The 25,249-nt window shown below is 40.6% G+C and overlaps 1 protein-coding gene across 4 annotated transcripts in view; it reads right to left on the bottom strand.

Annotated features, from left to right (window-relative positions):
* Window positions 1-25,249, bottom strand: part of SLCO5A1 (solute carrier organic anion transporter family member 5A1) — a 171,914-nt gene that overhangs the window by 80,088 nt on the left and 66,577 nt on the right. For all 4 annotated transcript variants that reach the window (XR_009552133.1, XM_060200476.1, XM_007527185.2 and 1 more), the window contains 2 exons: window positions 13,451-13,583; window positions 4,856-5,103 (listed from right to left, as the gene is read on the bottom strand). Coding sequence is in view for 3 of the 4 variants with exons in the window: in XM_060200476.1 (XP_060056459.1) it covers window positions 4,856-5,103; window positions 13,451-13,583 (381 nt within the window). In the remaining variant the exon portion in view is untranslated. The remainder of the gene's footprint in view (window positions 1-4,855; window positions 5,104-13,450; window positions 13,584-25,249) is intronic.

Below are 25,249 nucleotides of genomic sequence, written 5' to 3'. Positions count from 1 at the left end.
TCTGCCACCAGAGGAGAAAGACAGGAGAGCACATGTTTGCCCGCTCGTGAATAAAGATATACAGCTTCCCAGCCCAGCCATGTGTCCTCGAGTCTCTGTCTCTGTCTACCGCCATGAAGCTAGCCCGGCCTGCTGGAGCTCCGAAACTTTAACGACAAATGGCGCCCAACGTGGGGCTGACCTGTGCATCTCTCAGATAAGTGAAGACAATTTGGCTACCTATGTACTATGGCCTTCTCTTCTGCTTGTGAAGAGATCTCCAAAGGTAGGGAGCCAGGGCTCAAACCCGGATCCTTGCGTGAATCCTTGTGCTTAGTACTAAGGGCACTTAACCCAGTGCGCCATTGCCTAGGCCCCTAAAACTCCAATTTTTTTTTAAAAAATGTATTTATTAATGAGAGAGGATCAAGAAGGTGGTGAGAATAAGAGAAACAGGGAGAGAGAGAGGGAGAGGAAAAGGGGGAGGGAGAGGGGGAGAGGGAGAGGGGGAGGGGAGGGGGAGGGGAAGGAGAGGGGAGGGGGGAGCAGGAGAGGGGGAGGGGGAGAGGGAGAGAGAGAGACAAGGGGAAGATTCACAAGCGGTGAAGCAGGTCTGCAGGTGTCTATCTTTCCTTCTCCCTCTTTACCTATTCCTCCCCTATCAATTTCTCTGTGTCCTATCCAATAATAAATAAATAAATGGAAAAAAATCACCAAATAACTCAGAGTTTTATAGAAGGGGCTCTGGATAATGCTACTATGGCAAACAGAAAACTCATGCAACAACTTTCAGTATAAAAATCAACACATTTATGCCCTGGTACCACGTGGGATTTACTCTGGCACATGAGGAAATTCTAGTGCTGTGGTGCCTCTTCCTCTCCGTCTCTCTAGCTGAATGAGCAAGTGGCCCAGAACAGTGAAACTGAGCATCCACAAGGCCCTAGATCTAGAAAATAAATCAATCCAAGCTTCAAACATAAAAATTAATGTGCTATTCAGCAAAGAAAGAAATCACCATGTAAGATAGCCTGAATCAGTAACTTTTTTTGGTGACTTTTCTTTGCTGAATCAAGACTGAATTTAATATATCCCCTGATATATTCATTTTAAAACACCTACCAAAGACATCTATCCAATAGATCTGCCTATTCTTGAGCAACTCAAATTCAGAATTTATTCCTTCTGCTCTTTCCATTGTTTGTGGTTGAAACCCTGAAAACACCTTCTGATATCCCCTTTCCCATTATTCCTGTATCAGTTGAAACCTAACCACTTCTTCCCCACATCATTCAATAGTTCATTCATTAAATATATACTATCTATTAGGTGTTATAAATTCATCAAGGAACAGGATGGACAAAAATATCACTTGTCACTATGGCATTTCCATACACATTGGGGAGAAAATCAATAAGATACATCAGGAAAAGGCCTAGTATGTTAGAAAGTAATGAGGACTAAGAAAAAAAGTGAAGGAAGGACAGTGATAAGTTTGAAGAGGAGGATGAAGAAATTGTAAGTGGAAGGCCTCACTGAAAAGGGACTATTTTCATTAGACCCTGAAGTAAGTAAAAGGAACTGAAGTGATCATTTCAGCACAGGAATAACCTGTGCAAAGACCATATGGGGATAGGATTCCTCTCAAATTTTTTTGGTTGTTTGATTGTTTGTTTTTACGAAAGCACTGCTCAAATCTGGTTTATGGTAGTGCTGGGGACTGAACCTGGGAGCTCAAAGCCTCAGGCATGAAAGTCACTTGTCTAACCATTATGCTGCTTGCCCAATCCTCCTCTCCCACTTGAGGACCAGTAGTAAACCCAATATGATTAAAGCAAGATAAACAAATGAGGTAGGCTTGAAGATGTAACCAGGAGCCAGAACACAGCATTGGTAGCTTACATCAAGAAGAGATTTCTTTAAGTGAGATGAAAGACCAGGGAAGTATTAACCAGAAGAGCAGCATTTTAATAGACTCCTTCTGGCTACTGAGTTGAAAACAAAAGCATGGGGGTTAGTCAGGAAAAGTCAAATGCCAATCAAAACCATCACCTCTCCTTCACTTGGGCTCTGTCCATAGCTCTCTACCTAGGCTCCTTCTTCTTCCTTTCCACTCTTTCTCTCTTGTCTACTAAACAGAGTGCTATCAAATGTCTAATCAAACCTCCTGAGGACCTGTTATGGAAGAATTTAGTTCAAGTGTAGAACTCAAAACCCCCATGTCAATACAGTTCTACGTGAACTTCCCATCTTATCTTTTAAACCTTTGCCAAGTATATCTGACACATCAACAACAGTACACACGTGGACAGCTGTTTTCAAGCACATCTACATAGTCTCTCCTTGTCTTTGGTCTCTTTGGAACATTCCTGTCACCCCACCTTCACCTACTAAATTCTTGACATCTTCTGAGGCTTATCTCAAATCCCACTTTCTCCACAAAATCTTTTTTGATCATCCAACTAGATGTTCTTTCAACTGCTTTGAACTTCACACCATGTCTATTCTTCTCTCTGTCTCTGATATGCTTCCATCTGCACGTTTCCTATTTCCCTCAGTAAACTATAGCTCTCAAAGGGCAAGTCATGGCTTCCCCTTTATATAATCCAGATAGTACAGAACCTCCTGTAATTTGATTCAATGAACAGTCATTGAATTAAATAATGACAAAGCGACTCTTTAGTCAATAAAGCTGTATAACTTTCAGTGGCCTCTTTAAATAATTCCATTCCCTCAGAGTAACTGTTTTATTTAGTAGAGATTATAGTCTAATGCAAACAAAAACCTAGCATGGAAAGTCTATCATATTTCGTGCTAATTAAAATGCCAATTAAATTTAAAAGATTAAAGAGAACACACAGGGTAAAGTTTTTCTTATGGCTAACTGCCAACAAAAGTTTTCTATTCAGGAAAAATACTTAAACTTGGAAGACTTTAAAATGCGGGTTAAGTGCAGATAGCGTAAAGTGCAAGGACCAGCGTAAGGATCCCAGTTTGAGCCCCTGGATCCCCACCTGCTGGGGAGTCACTTCACAAACAGTGAAGCAGGTCTGTATATGTTTATCTTTCTCTCCCCCTCTCTGTCTTCCCCTCCTCTCTCCATTTCTCTCTGTCCTATTCAACAATGACAACATCAATAACAACAGTAATAACTACAACAATAAAACAACAAGGGCAACAAAAGAGAATAAATAAAATGCTGGCCCTCATACCTCAGGAAAATTGATTCACTTAAATATTTTAAATGTTTGTTTTTATTGGTAAGATTTTGATGCAATCAATATTAATTTCTATGTGAGGTGATACAGACAAACTCAAAATGCTATTTTCCTCTTTGTGGTAGTTTATTCTTGCATAATTTATAATAAGGCTCTGAAAACACTGAGTCGGGTTTTACCAGTGTCTGCCATTTCAGTGAGGTGGTGGAGACTGAAAAGCATAGTACATTCTCTGCAAAATAGATGTTCCCAAAACAGCACCATTTTGTATAGGTCAAATCATTTGCTATTGAAAGACAGATAAACCACTATCTGAGGGGCTGGGTGATGGCTCACCCACTAAAGCGCATATGTCATCATGCCCAAAGACCCAGGTTCAAGCTCCCAGCCCTCATCTGCATTGACTAGCTTCACAATTCAAGCAGTGCCGGAAGTATCTTTCCTTCTCTCTGTCTCAGTGTGTGTGTGTGTGTGTGTGTGTGTGTGTGTGTGTGTGTGTGTGTGTGCGCGCTATTGTCTTAGTTATCTTTCTACTTCCTCCTTGAAGCTAACATTGGCAAGCAACTTTCAAATATAAAGCAGTGGCTTGCTGTGTTCCAGATCAGGACACCTCACGATGTGCCAAAATACCATATTGATGATTTTGCATTAAATGAACAGTTGGCACATGAACGGTACCTTAAACCTTCTTCTCTTCTAAAGGCAGAAATAGCCCCTGACTTTCCTCTTCTCTGTTCCCCCTAGATAGTGTAATCAATCTCAGTATAAAAGGACAGAAGCAGAGACAGAGAGACATCCTTATTGGCAGAGACAGCGAAGAGTAGCAGTGTAAACTAGCTCTGCTTAGCTCACTAAAATAGTTGTTCAAACCAAGAACTGAAAGAATTTCTTTGTCCCATCTCTCTTTCACAGCCGTATTGCTCTTTGTCTGAACATTCTATAAAGAAGGCAGGTGGTGGATTGGTATAGTGCACAGGTTACAATGCCCAGGAACCCAAGTTCAAGCCCCTGGTATCTCTCCTGCAGGGAAAAGCTTTCACAAGTGGTGAAACAGGCCTAGGTGTCTCTCTTTCTCCCACTTTATCTCCTCTTTCCCTCAATTTCTGTCTCAAAAAAAATTTTTTTAAGAGTTTTTTAAAAATGAACGTCGTTGTATTGCACCAAAGTAAAAGACTCTGGGATGCGGGGTGCGGGTGGGGGTTCAGGTCCTGGAACACAGGCAGAGGAGGACCTAGTGGAGGTTGAATTGTTATGTGGAAAACTGGAAAATATTATGCAAGTACAAACTACTGTATTTTATAGTCAGCTGTAAACCATTAATCCCCCAGTGAAGATATTTAAAAAAATGAAAGTCATATAAACTAGACACTTTTTTGGTCATTGATTAGGTTCTATACATTATAGACCTCCATACACAAAATTAAAGCAGTCCTTACTCTCGCTAATACCTCCTGACAAATTATTTACTTAGAGTTAACAAACATAAGATTACTCTGTCAAATTTCCTAAAATGTTTCTCAACACTCAACCCTTAATTCCAGTTCTTACAGTCACAGACCAGTAAATGCTTAGTGGGCAGCATTCAGCTGGGGTCACACTGGAAGTAGCACTGAAGCACAGCACCATATGCATATGTATTCAGAAAACAGATACTTTACCTCGGACATCCTTTCCAAATCCCATAGAAGAAACTTTTTTGTCCATGTGTTCACTGTTGTTTGATTTCTCTTTCATAACATCGTCGTCATCATCATCATCATCATCATCATCATCACTAACAACTTCCACAGAAAATTTTTTCTTTTTCTTTTTCTTTTTGTGTCGAGGTGGAAGCTTTTTTGGAAAAGTAAACATTGGGAATATCACAAGAAACATCGCAATGGCACAAAGGAGGAATCCACTCCACCTAAAAAATTGGGAGATGTGAATAACATTTATGGTCTTTGCATAATGTGTGAGTCCAAATTAGCAAGCCACAAGTTTGTAGTAGTGAATGTCTTCAGAGAACACCTATTTTACCATCAGCAGCTGCAAAGCAGTAGGAAGTTGGATTAACTAATAATAATAAGGGAATCCACCCCCTACCTATGATATAAGTGGAAAATCTACCCAATAATTACACTCAGGCTTATAATGAGGATTATAGTCAGCAACTTGGTTTGAATTTCATTCGATTTAAATATTTCTGAGCATATAAGTGCTAGTTCTGCTAACTGACATTGCTAATCCAGCTACAGTGTTTACATTTTTAAATTATAACTTGTAATTTTAATAAAAAAAAAATAATTCAGAGGCCAGGTGGTGGCGCACCTGGTTGAGTGCATGTATTACAGTGTGTAAGGACCTGGGTTCGAGCCCCCGTCCCCACCTGCAGGGGGAAAGCTTCACGAGTGATGAAGCAGGGCTGCAGGTATCTCTCTGTCTCTCTCCCTCTCTATCACCCCCCTCTCTCTTGATTTCTGGCTGTCTCTATCCAATAAGTAAAGATAATAAAAAAATTTAAAAAACAGTTCAGACTACACCACATGCTTTTGGACCAATACAACATTTCACAATAATATTTCATGTGAAATGTATGTTATGTGTTTTTCTGTTATTGTTGCTGCTGGGCTTCACCACTCCCAGTTGACTTTCTCACGTAGAAACAGGAGACAGACATACAGGGAGAAAGGGAAAGATACTATTAGCACCTAAGCTTTCTCCAGAGCAGTGGAGGGTGGTGTGTGTGGGGGGGGGCTCAAACTTGAGTCATGTACGTGGCAAGTCAGGCACACTATCTAGGTGAGCTTTCTTGCTGGCTTATGAAATTACTTTAAATTGATGGAAGTATTCAAATATCTGTCTGCAAGCACAAAGTTCTGCACTGACCCCTCTGATACAGCAATTTAAAACAAGCAATAGGGGGATGGGCAGTAGCACAGGGCACAAATCACCAAGTGCAAGAATCTAAGTTCAAGCCTCTGGTTTCATTTGCAGGACGGAAGCTTCACAATTGGTGAAGCAATGCTTCAAGTGTCTCTCTCACTTTCTCTCCCCCTTGCTCCCCCTTCCCTATCAATATGTCTCAATCAACAGCAACCAAAAAAAAAAGTCACTGGGAGCAGTCACCAAGCCCCAGCAATAACCCTTGTGTTGATAAGAAATTTAATTAATTAATTAGTAATCAATAGACTGTAAAAACTATGGTGGTTGTGGAGGGGAGGAGTACAGGACTTTGGTGATGTTTGTGGTGACTTAAACACACATATATGTGGGTATGAAACTATACCACTGAAATCTTATAATTTTGTAAACCACTGTTAAAGCACTAATAATTTTTTAAAGTATTAAATAAAAAGAGCACCAAAGTAAAGGACTCTGGGGTGGGGAGACTTTTCACCTGGTGCATGACAGTGGAGGAGGACCTAGGTTGGGGCTGAAGGAGTTTTGCAGAAAATTGAGAAACTTTACACATGTATCAACAACTGTATTTACTGTAAACCATTAATCCCCAAATAAAAATAGAAGAAGGAGGAGAAGCTGAAGGAAGAGGAGGAGAAGGAGAAGGAGGAGGAGGAGAAGGAGAAATAGAAGCTTGGTGTTCGGGAGTTGGGCGGTAGCCCAGTGGGTTAAGCACAGGTGGCACAAAGCAAGGACTGGCGTAAGGATCCTGGTTCAAGCCACTGGCTCCCCACCTTCAGGGGAGTCGCTTCACAAGCGGTGGAGCAGGTCTGCAGGTGTCTATCTTTCTCTCCCCCCTCTGTCTTCCCCTCCTCTCTCCATTTCCCTCTTCTATCTAACACAACATCAATAATAACTACAACAATAAAACAATAAGGGCAACAAAAGGGAATCAATAAATTTTTAAAAAAATAAAAGAAACACGGTGTTTTTCTGTATTTCTGGCACAGAATTTCTAAAACCCTTTGATCTTTCTAAGCAAGGAGGTATCTGTTGTGTTAATAAAGTGACTGGTGGAATGCTTTTAGTTAATGTGAGAATAACACACCTATTTGCTAGAGCAGTGAACATAAGTATATATGGAAGTAAATTTGCTTTTTGTTTTGGAAACAATATTTAATGTCACTTTTTCTTTCTTCTTTTGGCTCCAAGGTTATCACTGGGGCTTGGTGTTGGTGCCTGCCTGCACTACAAATCCACAGATCCTGGAGGCCTTTTTTTTTTTTATAGGACAGAGAGAAATTGAGAGGGATGGGGAAGAGAAAGATAGACACCTGCTAACCTGCTTGTGAAGCGGCCCCCCTCCCCACCTTCAGGTGGGGAGTCAGAGGCTTGAACCGGGATCAATGCACCGGTCTTTGTGCTTCATACTATGTGTGCTTTACCCAGCCCCTCCTAATGTCAGTTTTTCTAATTCATTTTTCATTATCTCTTCTGAATGTAATGTTACAGGTGCTGATGATGGCCCATAAACTCAGAAGTCACACTAAAGGTGACTTTACTGCATCTCCATTTGGTAGTCCTCAAAGGTGGTTGACTATGGTGAGAAGCACAAAGGGGTCTACCGATTCTCACAGTTCTGAGTGTGAGTTTTTCACTCACCTCAAGCAATTCTCCTACACCAACTGTGGGGCCCACAACTCAGTTCAGTTCTGCACGACCCACCCAGAGATGTCATCAGTTCCAGCAGGTTGAGGACTCAACCCCGTAAGACTGACCCACTCCCACCTCACATGCCAATGGCAAGTTCAGGTGGTCAGCTAGCTCTAAACTGGAGGCTGTGATGACCCCTCCTTGGGTTCCATTCACTTGCTACAGCTGGATTTAGCAGCTGATAACATTTTCATAGAGACAGTGATAGAAGCCCAGAATGAGAGTTACATGATAGAAGAGGAAGTATATGAAGTAAAAGTAGCAAACAGATTTGGGATTCATTCCAAAGCAAAGTACCCAGTGCATACTCTCTCATCATCCCCAGTGGCAGCAATGACAGAATGAAGGTGCTGAAGTGGTCTCAAAGGGAGAAGAGGGCTCTGAACTCCAGCTTCATCAGGACCAACAGAAAGAGGAGAAAAAAGGGAGGGACATTTGGATGTAGTAATAGCATCATGAATGGACTGGAGGGGAAGAGACGATTGGACCTGGAAGAAAAAAGGGGGCAATTGTGTACAAATCTAGGCAGATAGTTGTAGAGATGATAGTTAGCCCATGTCTGCAACCTTAGGAGAACTGTGTTAGCTTGCAATGGAAGGGTTGGGGATAAGGAACTCTGGCAGTGGGAGCAGTGTGGAATTACAGCCACGCTGACATGTAATTTTGTAAATCAATATGAAATCATTATGGAAAAAAAAGAGGTCTCAAAGAAAAACTGAAGATAACAAAGCTTATATAACAGGTTGTGAAAAGATACCATCAGTGAGGTGAAGTTGAGAGACCAGCATGCCTAATTTTCTTTTCTTTATTTATCTATTTACCAGGGCCCTGTTCAGCTCTGTCTTAGGGTGGTACAGAGGATTGAGCCTTGGGCCTCCAGTGCCTCTGGTTGTTTTGCTACCCATGGTGCTATCTCCCCAGCCCCTTCTGACTTACTTACTTTCTTTCTTTCTTTCTTTCTTTCTTTCTTTCTTTCTTTCTTTCTTTCTTTCTTTCTTCCTTCCTTCCTTCCTTCCTTCCTTTCTTTCTTTTTTTTTGTCTCCAGGGTTATTGCTGGGGTTCAGTGCCTACACCATGAATCCACTGCTCCTGGAGGCTATTCCCCCCCCCCTTTTGTTGCCCTTGTTGATTTAGCCTTGTTGTGGTTATTATCATCGTTGTTGATGTCGTTGTTGGATAGAACAGAGAGAAATCGAGAGATAGCCTATTACATGTGTTTGCCTTGAGCATGGCCCAGGTTCAAGTCCAGCCCCTACTGCACTGAACGAAACATTAGTGCTGTGCTTTTCTTTCCCTTTCTTTCTTTCTTTCTTTCTCTCTCTCTCTTTAAATATTTTCATAAATTTTATTAGTGATTTAATAGTTATTTACAAGATAAAAAGATAATAGGGTCATAATTTCACACCACTTCCACCACCAAAGTTGTGTGTCTTTCCCCTACCCCCCCACCAGTAGTAACCACCATAGTTCTCCCAAGATCATAGTTAGTTATGGGTTAAAAACTATATATAGCTTTTTTTTTCCAAGTTCATGTTTTTTTAATTTCTATATTCCAAGTATGAGTGAAATCATCCTATACTTGTACTTTCTTCTTCTCTGATAAGCAAAACAACGCCTGGCTTCCTCAGGTGTCCTCCAGAATCTTTCCTCTTAGTCATGGTGCAAAAATAAAGGTTCCATGCCATGAAAGTTTTGAGTCCCAGTGGATCTGGGGTTCAGAGCCCTCTGGTTGGTCATCTTCCCATAACATCTTCCCCTCTAGGCATATGGACCAGTCTGACTCAGTCTTCCTTCCTTCCCTCCCTCCCTTCCTCATTTCTTTCTTTCTTCCTTTCTTTCTCATTGTAAAATATTTATCTATTTATTATTGGATGGAGATAGAAACTGAAAAGGGAGGGGGAGGTAGAGAGGGAAAGAGACAGAGAGACACCTGCAGCACTACTTCACTACTCGTGAGACTTTCCTCTTGCAGATGGGGACCAGGGGCTTGAACCTGGATCCTTGCACAAGTAATAAGCTATCTTGCTGGCCCTGGACTCAGTTTCCTTTTTCTTTTTCATCTTTATTTATTGGATAGAGACAGCCAGAAATCGAGAGGGAAGGGGGTGACAGAAAAGGAGAGAGACACCTGCAGCACTGCTTCATCACTCGCAAAGCTTTCCCCCTACAGGTGGGGACCGGGGACTCAAACCCATGACCTTGCACATTGTAATAGGTGCACTCAATTAGGTGCACCACCACACAACCCCCTGCATTTGGTTTCTTAGCCCAACTCTCACTAACTCTGGGGCTTTGAGCAAGATATTGAGCATGCTGAGCAACGATTTCTTCCTCCACAAAATTTTAGACTATAAGTGGGTGTTGTGAAGTTTAAATGAAAATGTTTGTGAAGTTCTTATAATAAACCTTGACACACAGTAAGCATTTAAGGAATATTAGAATTACTCACTTCTTCACCATTTTCAGCGCATATTAATTAGGAAACCTATCATTATTGCTAGGCATGTGTATAGAAATCACATTGCATCAAGTAACTACATCTTTGCGCCAGGGATAAGGCTGTTTCTTACAGGGCTTCTATCTATTTTGCTACCAGGTTTATCACTGGAGCTCAGTGCCTGTAGAGTGAATACACTGCTCCTGACAGCCATTTTTCTCTTCTTTTTTTTTACTCCCCCCTTTCTTTTATATTAGATAGAACAGAGAGAAATTAAGAAGGGAGAAGGAATACAGACAAAGAGAGAGAGAGAGAGACACCTGCAGTAATTGCCTTTCCCTGCAGGTGGGGGATGGAGGTTCAAACCCACATCCTCATGCACCATAACATGTGCACTCAACCAAAACAGACCACCTCCATATTTCTATATGGATAACTTTTACTATTGGTACTGATCTTGAGCCATTAAAATGAATAAAACTACTTGAACATTGACTAAATTTAATAATAACTGAATAATAGCATATACTATGTAGCAAGAACTGTTTAGAGGTCTATGTAAGATAAATTAATTCATTCTCACGACAGACTCATGAAGTAGGTTGAAGTAGGTGTGTTACTTACTACCTCCGTTCTATGGATTTAAAAAGGAATTACAACTGAGACATAGAAAAGTTAAGTAACTTATTCAAGGTGACATAGCTATTTTTGTGGCCATATGGAACTTTTTTTTTTTTTTTACACAGAGGAGTATGATGTGAGGATCTGCACTCTTACTTCCTCCACTTTGCTACCCACTGAATTGATATCTGTCTACTAGTAAATAATAATAAATAAATAAACACCCAAAGCACAGCTCAGCTGTGGTGCTGGGGATTGAACCTGAGACCTTGGAACATGAGGCATGAAAGGTTAACTATTACGCTATCTCTCCCTGATCTAATAACTTTTTATTTGAGAAGGGGGTTTTAACCAACAGGGAGTCTATTACACAGTTATTTAGGTACAGCAAAATAGGCAATGGGGCAGAGAGAGGATAATCATGATGCCCAGAGAGTCCTGAGTCTTTTAAGCTAGTTTGCCAGAGCTCAGCCACACGTGTTTGGGTCCCAGGAGCAGCGGCATGGCGACTGAGAAGGAGAACATGCAGTACCAGCTAGCTCCAGCTGAGTTGGCAGGAACAGTGTTACTAATAACTTCTTAAAAGACAGCAAAGTACTTGTTAGTCTGAGGCAAGCTGCCTTATTCCTTCTCTCTGCCCCTAAGCTGATTGTCTTGTCTTTATTTCCCACTCCAGATGTTCCCTCATTGTCAAGCTCTTCTCATGAGCATCTACATAGAACACAGAACATATACTAAATGCTCATAAATGTATCTTATAATCTCGTTCTCCTGACTTTACGCTTCTTTCCCTTCTTTTTTTTCGGAAGGGACGTGGTGGTGGTGGTGGAATACTACAGCCTCAAGCGTGCATGATTCGCTTGTTTTTTATGGGGGAGAAGGGATGAGACACCACAGCACCAAAGTTACCTCTGTTGCTATAACACCATGCCAAGTGGTAATGGGGCTCAAATTTGTGTGAGTACATGGCATTGTAGGCACTCAATCCCACTGAGCTCGCTCTCTGTCCCATACTCTAGTTATCTTAAAATTTGAATAATAATAATCCATGGGCTAGGAAAATAGCATAATGGTTATGCAAAGACTTTAGTACCTGAGGCTCCCATGTCCCAGTTTCAATCCCCACAACCACCAAAAGTCAGAACTGAGCAGTGCTATGATAAGAGAGAGAGAGAAGAAGAACAACAACAAGAAGAAGAAGAAGAAGAACAAAGGAAGAAAGAGAAAAGAAATTAAATTAAAAATTAAAAAAAGAAAATTCAAAAGCCCTGATCTATTTCAGAATTGCAATAAAAACTGTAGTGAAAACCAAAAATGCTACAATTAGTCAAGAACTGAAGACTCCTGTGTTATTCCCCTAACACTGACAAAGAAACTTCCTGTTTTGTATGCCTTGAAGATTCTACCCTGCCAGGCTTATCTAGATCTTAGTCCTTCTTTTTTCTAGAAGCAACACTTACGGAAATAACAGGTGTGTATAATATTAGTATGTGTTAACTTCTTTGAAAAGGGTGTTAAACACCAGTTTCATGTGACTCAAATACATGAGGATATGCTAATGAAAGAAAAGTACTTCAATAAACTTTAGAAAGTCATTACTAGACTCAAGTTTCTAATCCTGAACTGTATTCTTTGTTATGAAATGAAAAGTCCTATCAATGCATACCTATCACTACTCCATGTTGAATAAATCTGGGATGCCAATGTTTTAAGTTTGTACCTGCACTCATGAAAAAATAGATTATTTGTGTTCTTGTTAAGGACAAGGAAGAACTCAGATATAGCACTGGCTATTTGGATAAAGAACCCAAACATACAAAATTGGAGCTCTCATTACTTATTTAGTAAAAGCAATTAGTAGCTACATTGCCAGCACATGTGAGGAAAACAAGCCGTTGCCCAGAGACGAAGTTCACTCAGAGTGGAAACGGCAGATCAGATTTCTGGGAAGTGGGGGAAAGATTCGACAAAGCAGAAATACAAACACGAAAAAGAACTGGAAACAAAGTATTTTTTAAAGACAAAGAAAAGATAAGGAAGGCTGTGGCTAACATATACTGGAAAGTCCCAACACAGACATTTTGATCCTTTTCTACTCATCTGCTGTTTCCTCAAATTCACACACTTATTGGCTTAAGACAGTATAAATTTATCATCTTATAATTCTGAAGGTCAGAGGTCTATAGTAGTTTGTCAGGGAGGGTCTAAGATAGAATGCATTTTCCTTGCTGTCCTGGTTTTTGGTATCCATCTGCTTCCCTTGGTCCTTCTTCCACCTTCAAAGCACATAACTCTAACCTCTACTTCAGTATCACATCTCCTACTTACACTCTTACTCTGACTCTCCTGCCCCCTTCCCCACCCCCATTTCAGATCTTTAACTTCATCACAAGTACAATGTCTCTTCTGTCATGTAAGGAATTAAAACACCAATATCTTTGGGAGATCTTCAATTTACCTTCATTCCCCCCCCCCCTAGATTTTTTCCTACTGATTTTTCATCTTCCCATGAGGAGGAGGAATTTTCTTTTAATTACAAGTACACTACTGTGAACTATCATTAATAGAATGTGAAGTAAAAATATTTATAAACAATTCTTACCAATTTCCAATGAAACGAGGATCATTCTGGTCAAGGTGAACAGGATTTCTGGGGTCAACATAGAAACCAATCAGAAGTCCACCCAACAAATATCCCACTGCAGGACCAAGTGCTCCCATGACATACATGATGGCTGAGAAAACAGAAGGGGAAATGCAAAATACAGCAACATGCTCTTTTGTATTTCAATCATCAGACTAGGCAGACATCACAGTTAAATCTAGTTAAACATTTCAAAAAGTAGAGAACTTTAGAGACTGATTTGAAGCTTGGTAGTTGAGGGTGGAAAGATAGTACTTAAGTAGTACAAAGGACTTGCATGCAAGAGGTCCCAAATTTGATCCTTGGTACCATCAGTAGCCAGAGTTGTGTAGTCCTATGGCTTAAGGGGAACACAAATAACTAAAATTGGTCTATGGTTTCAAGCTAAGCCCCCTGATGTCTGTTTTCCTCTTAGAATATCAGAATCATTGGGCTGACATAATAAGTCACTTGGACTGTGTGCTGCTTCGCCATATGCACAACCCAGGTTATAAGCCAGCCTCTATCACATTAAAGGAGGCCTCGGTGCTATGGGCCTCTTTAACTCTCCCTGTCTGTCTGTCTTTCTATCTATCTATCTATCTATCTATCTATCTATCTATCTATCTCCCTATCTCTGCCTTCTCTGTTTCTATCTAGAAGAAACATAAGGAAGAGCAAAAGAAGTAGGAGGAAGGGTGGGAGGGAGGAAAAAGAATATCAGAATGATCTGAATAACTTTTGGGTTGCTTTTGTTTTGTTTTATCAGTATAAACGCTCAGGCCCCACTCCATAACCCCATATCTACAAAATTTAAATTTCTGAAAGTGTACACTTCAACTAGTTAAAGAGACATTCGTTGAATAAATATCCAGTAGAGGGCTGGGGGTATGGATCGACCTGTCAACACCCATGCTCAGCGGAGAAGCAGCTACAGAAGCCAGAACTCCTACCTTCTGCTCCCCATAAACAACCTTGATCCAGACTCCCAGAGGGGGAGAAGTGATAGGATGAAGATAAGAGGACTCTGCTCTCCAGCTCCATCAGCACCCAGAGAGAGAGAAGGAAAAGGAGAGGGCCATATGGAGGTAGTTATGATGCCATGAGCGGCTTAGAGGCGAAGAGAGGATTGAATCAGAAAAAGAAACGGCAACTATGTATAAATGTGGACAGATAGTTTAGAGAAGATGGTTGGCCCATGCCTAAAACTTTAGGGGAACTGTGGTGAACTGCAGTGGGGAGAGTGGAGATTCAGAACACTGGTGGTGGGAATGGTGTGGAGTCAAACCCCTGTCGACATGTAATTCTGTAATATAAAAATATAAAATATAAAAATAAATAAATAAATATCCAGTATAAAATAAAAGAAGTCTCAAAAAGAAAAAGAAAAAAATCCCTGTCACTTGTACAGCTAGAAGATTCTAACAGGCTGAAGGAACTGGAGGCCAGATTTTGCCATACAGTTTAATACAGCTGAACTATCAGAGATGTTTAAATGCTATCACTTCAGTTATTTTTAAAACGTTTTACTTATTTATTGGATAGAGACAGAAAGAACTTGAAAGGAAGGGGAAAGAGAGGGAGAAAGAGAGACACCGACAGCACTGTTTTACACTTGTGAAGCTTCCCCCTGCAGGTGAGGGCCAGAGACTGCAACCCAGGTCCTTGAACACTGTAACACGTGTGCTCAACCACTGCCTGAGCCCCCACTTCAGGTGATCTTTAAGTCACCAATCAAAGAGTTCACAATACATTTGACTTATTGTTAACTAAAGCACCTTAAAGATTACTAAGTCTTTTTACATTTCCTCTGTTGAGAAAGTCAGTTGGAAAGGATAAACTCATAGTTAAAAGAGAAGATAATCTTTTAGTGGCCACAGAGATAGCTCACCTGTTGGGGTGCATGCCTTGTCACATAATGAAGCCCTGGTTTGACCTCAGCACCACAAGGGAGTGTGATACCCACTGAGGGGCTCCATTACTGTGGTCTTGCTCCATTTCCTCCTCTCTCTCTCTCTCTCTGTCTCTCTCTCTCTCCATATCTCTATCAGGAAGACAGAGATAACACAGGTGTAAAGTCCCAGAGACAACAGGAAGAGGAGAAAAAAAAAGGAAGGAACTTTTTAAAGCATAAATCCACAGAAGGCTGGGATGGGGTCTGACTGACCAGAAAGGATGTCATTCTACCCCAAAACTGTAATGTACTTAAAGCCAAAAAAGAAAAAAAATTATTCTTATTCCTTTATGCTGTTCTCACTTTGTAGTTTAAAATTTATTTTGCCATTCTTTTAATTTTGAGATAGAAACTAATATTTCTTGAAAATCATTACAAAAAAGTCTAGCCAGGCTCCAAGACCAGTTTCTTTCTCTTGAAACTCAATTAGTTAGGGACAAAACAATGGGGAAAATTTTTTTAAGATACTCCTTGTGCAAGACATGATAACAAGTTCAAATGCTAGGCATGTCTCATTTCTATTTGCGATCATGCATTTTAATCACTGTGTGTTTTACCGTATTCTTTCAGTGGCACTTTATTTACCAGAAAGCAAAGCAAAATGATCAGAATAGCTGCGCCTTAAGCAACTACACCTAAATCAACTTGAAATAATCTTGTACCTTCTTTTTTTTAATATTTATTTTATTTATTTATTCCCTTTGTTGCCCTTGTTGTTTTATTGTTGTAGTTATTATTGTTGTTGTCATTGTTGGATAGGACAGAGAGAAATGGAGAGAGGAGGGGAAGACAGAGAGGAGGAGAGAAAGATAGACACCTACAGACCTGCTTCACCACCTGTGAAGCGACTCCCCTGCAGGTGGGGAGGGTCTCGAACCGGGATCCTTATGCCGATCCTTGTGCTTTGCGCCACCTGCACTTAACCCTCTGCTCTACAGCCTGACTCCCGTCTTGTACCTTCTGTTACTTAGAACTGCAAGCAGTAATTTAACACCTGCTATTACTTCTCACACTGTTTCAAAAGAGAAAGTGCAATGTTTATTTATTTTACAGAATCATCTGCTTATAACAATAACTCACTGAGTTCTTCAACTTCTCCATCTGTGTTTGGAGATGGAAGAACATAGGCATAAGCCACAAGTAACCGGTGTTCTTTTGTAAGCATGCTTTTGATGAAATAAAATTAGAACTTTGATAAACATCTTTTAACCTCTCTGTTGCAAACCTAAAACAGAACTCCAGGATAATCATTTAAAAAAAAAAAAAGTCCTTTTTCTGTCCCAGGTATTCCCAAATGCATATGAAGATAAAATTTCTGTTTACACCTTTGGGCAAACTGGCACCATTTACAACTTAAAAACTGAAATGAGGCCAAAATGTGATGTGGATCATTTTCCCAAAATAGGTCTGGCATTAAAGGAACTGTCTTACAAATACAGACAGGAAGAAGGGTATTTCCGCCATACTGTTTATGCCTGGGGCACTGGAGAGCAAACTTTTGGAACGCCATGAAGCAATGTGCAGGATTTGTGCTGGCAAGACCTCACAATTATCCAGTGAATGGAAAATCAATTAAATGGCACTCACAAGAAAACATGAACTACTTTTGAAATCTCTTCAAGCTATATAATCAGAAAATGCTACTTTCATTATGTAGCAAATTATTCAAGTTCAGCAAAATCATTCACATTTATATATGTATATATGTATACATATATATATTAAGTGCTAAACTTATAATGACTAAACTGCATTAAAATATATTTGTATAGAGGCCAGGTGGTAATGCACCTGGTTGGGCGAACATGTTAGAATGCGCAAGGACCCAGGTTTGAGACCTCAGTCCCCACCTGCAGGGGGCAAGCTTTGCAAGTGGTGAAGTAGGGCTGCAGGTGTTTTTCTTTCTCTCTCCCTCTCTATTCCCTATTCTCTATTTTTGACTGTCTCTATCCAACAAATAAAGATAATCAAATATATTTGCACATATATATCAGTAGATATGTGTGTATGCATATATATACACACACATATATATGTACATATAAGAAGTCACTCATCGGAGTCGGGCAGTAGTGCAGCGGGTTAAGCGCATGTGGTGCAAAGGGCAAGAACCAGCATAAGGATCCCGGTTCGAGCCCCTTGCTCCCCACCTGCAGGGGAGTCGCTTCAAGGCAGTGAAGCAGGTCTGCAGGTGTTTATCTTTCTCTCACCCTCTTTGTCTTCCCCTCCTCTCTCCATTTCTCTCTGTCCTATCCAACAACGACAACATCAACAACAATAACTACAACAATAAAACAAGGACAACAAAAGGGAATAAATAAATATTTTTAAAAGTCACTGGTATTTAATTAATAAATCATTCTAGTGATCGAGTTAACACTAATTGATTTAACTGATAGCAGTTATTTACTGCTTATGTAAAAACATGGTTGGAGGAAACCCATGCCACTCATTCTCCCAGTCAAAAATTCCTAGTTGCCCCCACCATTGCATTAAAAAAGATAGTTTAAACTGCTCTACCTGCTACCTCAGATGGAAAAAGCTAATATCCTATTGTCATCTCCATCTTAAAACCAATATCACTGAAAAACATAGGTGCTAAAATATTGAACAGACTCCTAGTCAACCAAAAACAGCAGTAAATTTAGAAGATTATACATTCTTGTCTACTCAACTAACTACACAAAATGAAGTAAGATATATCTTCTAATCTCTGCTGACAGCATCAGCATTACTATCACTCCTTGGTAATCTTTAGAAGAAAAAAAGGTATACAAAGAGATATACTGGGGGGATATATGTGTGTGTGTGTGTGTGTGTGTGTGTGTGTGTGTGTGTGTGTGTGTATACAGGACTCCCTGTAGTTGCTGTCTGTCTATGACTGAATCTGGCTCCTCTTTGTGTGTGCCTCCCACCCCCACCACCTCCACCCATGGAGTGGTGTGACCTTTCCTCTCTTGATAACTAAAAAACTATGTTGTCGGTTTTGTGTGTTTGTTTTCTTTTCTTATTTTTGTAGTCACCAGAGTCTCACCACTCTAGAACAACTTTTTCAGAGAGAGATAGAAAGATGTCATAGCGACTACATGAAGGAATGACAAAGACTAAACAAGGGGAACTTCGTGGATGGGAGAACAGTGCTTACTTAAGTGTATTTCTGCTACAATGAACAAACAAGTAAGTAAATACAGTGACCAGGGAAGTGACTTGGCAGGCAAGGATATAGGAGTTGAGTATAGCCATTGTATGCTTGCCCACAGGTTCAATGCCTGGGAGTGCATATACCAGAGTGGTGCTCGGGGCACTTCACCCTTTCATCAAATAGAATTCTTAAAAAGAAAGAAAGAAAGAGAGGAAGGAAGGAAGGATGGAAGGAAGGATGGAAACAAGGAAAGAAAGAAAGAAGGAAGTCATAGCACCAAAGCTTCCCCACCAGCGCCATTGGCACTGCCATGTGGTGAGTGAAGCACATCGGCAAAGCAGACGTCGGTCCAGGTGAGCTATCTCACAGGCCCCAGAAACTGTCTTGTCTGTAGCAACTGTTTCCTAATCTGCCAATTTCAATGAACATCATATTTTTCTCTTAATACACTTTAAGTTTGAGAACAATGGTATTGTTGACATGTGATTTCACCCCTTACATGTGATCCCATGCCTCCGGCTGCCTTTACCAAGATGTTACCTTTCCTTGACAAGGTAGGCACGTTCCCCCATCACTCAGCTACTGAACTTCCTGAGGTTATCTCATTCCTGCTTGCTTATTTTGCAATCACGTCACTGCTTTGTTTGTTTGTTTGTTTGTTTGTTTGTTTTACCAGAGGACTGATCAGGTCTGGTTTATGGGGAATTGAACCTGGGACTTTGGAGCCTCAGACACGAGAGTCTCTGCATAACCACTACGCTATCTACCCCACCCTCACTTCTCTGTTTTAAATCTCCTACCCAGCTGGAGTTTTTATTAGGACACTGACAAAACCTGTAACATTTCCTTCCTTATTTGTTTACTCTCTGCCTCTCCCACAAGATGTCCATTCCTTGAAGACAAAAGTGATTTTTTTTATTGCCACCTCATCAGTGGCTAATCAAAGCTGGCCTTAAGCACTAGTAAATATTACTGAATAGAGAAGGAATGAATATATAGATTTCGAATTGAACTAGTTAAAGGAAGGCCAAGCTAAATGTGGACAAGGGGAATGCCACTGCCTTATATGGGAAGGTATGCGAAGACATGTGTAACCATATGTGTGACCGTAAGAGCCCACTGCTAGTGATCTATTTCTGTACTCCCTGCCTGCTGGGCTATGTACCAACGAAATCACACACCAAATAACTCTGAGATGTGTGTCTACAGGTATAAATACCATATAGAACAAAGGCTGGCTGCTGGTGTTCTTTCTCAGAGAGACTCCACACCAAGCCTGCCAGCGTAGATTAAGTTTCTCCATTTCCGAATATTTGGTTTATTTAAAGTAAAATAAAAGGAGTTGAAGTTGTCTCATCTTTGCAATAGTGCTTTGAAGTTAGTCCTTGGCCCCTGCTCCCTGGAGCCCTGGATTGCCCTATGTTTGAATGCCATCTCTAACCCCCTTTGCCTTAAAACCTATGATTTCACAGAGCTGATTCTTTTTTGTTTGGTTGGTTGGCTGGTTTTTGTTTTATTCCCAAATACTTATTAATGGTTTACAGTAAATACAGCTTTTGATGCATGTGTAGAATTTCTCAGTTTTCTGCAAAAACCCAGTTTATGTCTCCTTCCACACCAGGATCTGAAAGCTAACCCTACCCCCTGGAGATCACCCAAAGTCCTTTACTTCAGTGCAATACACCAAACCAACTCCAAGTCCTACTTTGTGTTTCCCCTATCTATTCTTACTTCACAGAGCTGACTCTTGTAATTGACAGCTACAGAGCTTTCTTTTACCCCACAGCCCTTCATGTCTGAAGTTTGCCAGACACTTTCTCCACAGACCACTTCCCTCCTCAGTTAATTTTCCAAAGAACTTGGAGTCTCTTTGTAACTAGCCAGGATTTTCTCTGCCCTCGATTGCACTTGGACCCTAATTTATGAGTCTCGACATTGCTCCCCACCTCCTACAACTCACTGCTCATTGCTGCTTCCCAAACAGTCCGTGTGGTAGGGACCCACTTCCTCAGATGCCCCATGTGGCAATGAATCCTCCTGGGAACTGATGCTGACAGCAGTTTAGGCTAAAAACATCATTTAGGTTCAGTATCAGGATTTTGGAGCGCACCCAGGATAACCCCACAAGGCAAACATTTGTGTGTGTGTGTGTGTGTGTGTGTGTGTGTGTGTGTGTGTGTGTGTGTGCGCGCGCCCAAGGTCCTCCAATAACAGTGAAACCCAGCCTAGGACATAGTGATAGGAGGTCACCCTCTTGAATATGTTTGGTGGCATAACGACCACAGATAAGAGGATGTGAAAAGCAGTCCACACTTCACTAAGCTATTTCAACTGCGCCACCAACTCAGGTTCAATTTGCATAATTTCTTGAAAATCAGCCAAGGTACTTCAGAGCTCCAGCACAGCATATTTAAAGGAAATTTTCTCTCGTTCATCCTTTCACTCACAAGTACAGGAAAATGAATAATAAGAGACTTTTGATCTTAGTTATTTTGGGCAATATATGTTTTTTTTTCTTTTTAATGATTCAGTTATTTTGACACAGGCCTGACAGCAAAAGAACAGCTGCCACAGAAGTCAGGAAATAGTCTATCACTTTGCTAAACATCCAGGGAGCATCTTAGGTCACATAAGAGATTTGGCCTGTGTTTTCCTCCCTATCATGTTAAACAATAGCATGTTAAATTCACATCTTCCTTTGGAAATAGCTTCAAAGTATTTTCCAGAAAGGTGTATATATATATATATATATGTATATTGGGATGTCAAAAAAGTAAGGACACATTTTTGCATAGAAAAAAAAAATTGGGAGTTGGGCAGTAGTGCAGCGGGTTAAGCACAGGTGGCACAAAGCGCAGGGACCAGCCTAAGGATCCCGGTTCGAGCCCCCAGCTCCCCACCTGCAGGGCCGTCACTTCACAAGCAGTGAAGCAGGTCTGCAGGTGTCTATCTTTCTCTCCTCCTCTCTGTCTTCCCCTCCTCTCTCCATTTCTCTCTGTCCTATCCAACAACAACAACATCAATAATAACTACAACAATAAAACAACAAGGGCAACAAAAGGGAATAAATAAATAAATAATTTTAATGTTAAAAAAAAGAAAAAGAAAGAACACACTATAAGTTTTCCAACAATCCAATGGAGCTGTGATTTTGAAACATCAAATTGGCTACCCAGTAGTGGCCCGTACTTGTAAATGTAATCCAATCCTAAGAAAGAACCATAATGAAGGGGCCAGGTGGTGGCGCACCTGGTTGAGCGCACATGGTTGAGCGCAAGGACTCAGGTTCAAGCCCCCAGACCCCACCTGCAGGGGGAAAGCTTCCCAAGTGGTGAAGCAGTGCTGCAGGTGTCTTGCTCTCTCCTCAGTCACCCCCTTCCCTCTCAATTTCTGACTGTCTCTATCCAACAAGTAAGTAAAGATAAAAAAATAAATTAAGAAAGAACTACTATAATGAAAGCACAAGGGAAAAAGAATCAGGTCAGTGTTAAAAAAAATTAATTTCCTTTTTAATGAGAAAGGGAACACAGCACCAAGGGCATACAAGGCACACATCCTACCACTGACTGAGCCACTTCCTCAGCCCTCAAAATTGTTGTAGTTTGGGACAAAAAAAGAAAGAAAGAAAGAAAGAAAGAAAGAAAGAAAGAAAGAAAGAAAGAAAAGAAAAAAGTTTTACTAAAAAATAATAATGAATTCCTCTAGGAGATCAGGCAGTGGCATACCTGGTAGAGGACACACATTACTATATGCAAGGACCCAGGCTCAAGCACCCTGTCCCTACCTGCAGGTGGGAAGCAGAAGGTGTTTCTCTTCCTTTCTTCTTCCTCTCTACCACCTCCTTCACTCTCAAAAAAAAAAAAAAAAAAGAATTCCTTTATAACAAATTCCCTAATAATTTGGTTACAATAATAAGTATCTATTGCCTTCTTAAACTCTTAAGGCAGCAGGAACCCTCCCCATTCTCTATAAATTTAGCCAATAATTCTCCCAGACCTGGAAACTCCAGGGCATGGCTTGTCTTCCTGCACACTTCACTGATCCCTGCTATCTGATACTGCATCTGCTGAGCTCAGCCAAATCAATGCAGCCAGGACCACCTCAACATGTTTCACTTCATACTGTGTCCAGAGACACTAAGCGTGGAATGTCAAGCCTTCAGCTCCAGCACTCTGATGAGACCATTCCTCTGTCTCACAGGACTCCTCAATCCCATATCGGGTGGTGTATCTCCTAACAAAACCACAGAACCTAGATATAGACAAGGGCCCACGAGACAGAACTCATGTGCACATGTACTCATGAGTTAGGGGGGAGTATACACCTTGAAGCAAAAGTGTAAAATACTTTGCAGTGACCCAAAACAGCAAGCAAATAAAAATACCAAAAAAAAAAGCACCATAAAATGATACTTATATACCTTTTCCATATTTGGGAGCTACTCTCTGCCCCGATTCAGCTTTCTAGTCCTATTTTCAACTCTGACACCATCTCCCCAGACAGTACCTCTGGTCCACCTGCATCTTAGCTGTCATGTTCAGGCAAAAGTAAGTAAAGTCGTAAAGTCATGGACCCCCTGGAATAAACCTAAAATAGCTTTTTCCAAAATGGAGATCTCCAAATCTTTCATATTTTTGCCTTTAGGTTTCTGACTATTAAAAAAATTTATTCTTCTTTATGTCTTAATACTTTTTCAACCACCAAGTTGCAGATGCTACCATGATGTCAACCTGACTTCCCCTGACAGAGAACTTCACCAATGTACCCTGGATCCCCACCTCTCCAGAGCTCTGTCCCACTAGGGAAAAATAGGGACAGGCTGGGAGTATGGATCAACCTGCCAACACCCATGTCCAGTGGAAAAGCAATTGTAGAAGCCAGACCTTCCACCTTCTGCACCCTATAATGACCCTGGGTCCATGCTCCCAAAGGGATAAAGAATAGGAAAGCTATCAGGGGAGGGGATGGGATACAGAACTCTGGTGATGGAAATTGTGTGGAATTATACCCCTCTTCTCCTATAGGTTTGTCAGTATTTTTTATTTTATAAATAAATAAATCCTTTATAGTACAAACAGAAAGTGCATAAAAATAATCAAAATATTAGTGAGTCCACAAAAAAAATAGCTTCAGTGTCAAATACAGGCTGTGAAAAATAAGCATTCTAACTAAACAAATCAAAACAGACTGGAATACCATAGTGCTTAGTTAAAAAATACAAAATTAGTGAATTAGTTATTGTCATACATGGGTAGTATAGAATTATATAATTAAGACACACTTTTGGACAGTAATTCACCATATATTTCACTGTGACATTTTCACTACATTTTGTTTGTCAAAAAAAACAGAAATAATAATAGTGATTTTCCACTATATTTCGGGACACAATGCAACAAATAATTTTGTGTACAGAGAGTTTTTATACACTGAGGAAGATAAATTTTTTCATAGAGAGATAATAATTATGTTAATATATATATATATGTTACCATCTTGAAAACTTATGTATAAATTTAATGATTTGTCTCTATTTTATTTCATATGAGACAGTTTCCCATATGAGATTGAAAGGAAGAGCAAGAGAGATACCAGAGTAGTGTTGAGTAGGAACCTGGAGCCTCAGGTGTGTGCAATTCTCTCTCTCTCAATAATTTTCAAATCATTTATTTATTTATTATTAGAGAGAGACAGAGAGAAATTGAGAGGGAGGGGGAAATAGAGAGAAAAGAAACAGAGAGACACCTGCAGCCCTACTTCACTACTCCTGAAGCTTTCCCCCTGCAGGTGGGCACCAGGGGTTTGAACCTAGGCCCTTTGCACACTATAACAGATGCTTAAACAGATGCTCTACCACCTGGCCCTCCATAATTCTCTCTTTCTACCAATGGGGCTCTCCCTCCCTCGACTGGAAGCAATTATAGTTTATAACACTGAAAAAAATCCCATAGTGGTCAATGGTCTTGTTTTATTTATTCATGTTTGTATGTATATCACCTCCTGGGGAGCCAGGTGGTGGCACACCTGGTTAACTGCTCACATTACAGTGCACAAGGACCTAGGTTCAAGCCTCTGGTCCCCACTTGCAGGGGGAAAGCTTCACAAGTGGTAAAGTAGAGCCGCAGGTCTCTCTCTCCCCCTCTCAATTTCTCTCTGTGCCTATCCAATAACAAATAATTTTTAATATTTATTTATTCATTTTTGTTGCCCTTGTAGTTTTATTGTTGTAGTTATTATTGTTGTTGTTATTGGTGTCGTTGTTGTTGGATAGGACAGAGAGGAAAGGAAGACAGAGAGGAGGAGAGAAAGACAGACAACCTGCAGACCTGCTTCACTGACTGTGAAGAGACTCCCCTCCAGGTGGGGAGCCAGGGGCCCAAACCGGTATCCTTAGGCCGGTCCTTGCGCTTTGCGCCACCTGCGCTTAACCCACCGGGCTACCGCCCAACTCCCAATATTTAAAAAAAAAAAATGTATATGTCACCTCCTGTAAGGGCGAGTAAGACATGCTGAGTGTTCAGCTAATCTCTCGTGAGCGAGGACGTGGTATGTAAAGAAAATTTCTGATCTTACTTATCTAACTGGTACTTTGTGATAACCTTTACAGACTAAACTATGACAGTAAATTCAAAGTAAATTCAACCACTGACCAAATACAATGAAAAAAAAAAGATGTACACTT

This window comes from Erinaceus europaeus, chromosome 1 (genome assembly GCF_950295315.1).
Source record: "Erinaceus europaeus chromosome 1, mEriEur2.1, whole genome shotgun sequence".
NCBI classification, from domain to species: Eukaryota; Metazoa; Chordata; class Mammalia; order Eulipotyphla; family Erinaceidae; genus Erinaceus; species Erinaceus europaeus.
Note: the sequence above shows the minus strand (reverse complement) of the source record. Positions and strands in the feature narration are given on the sequence as shown.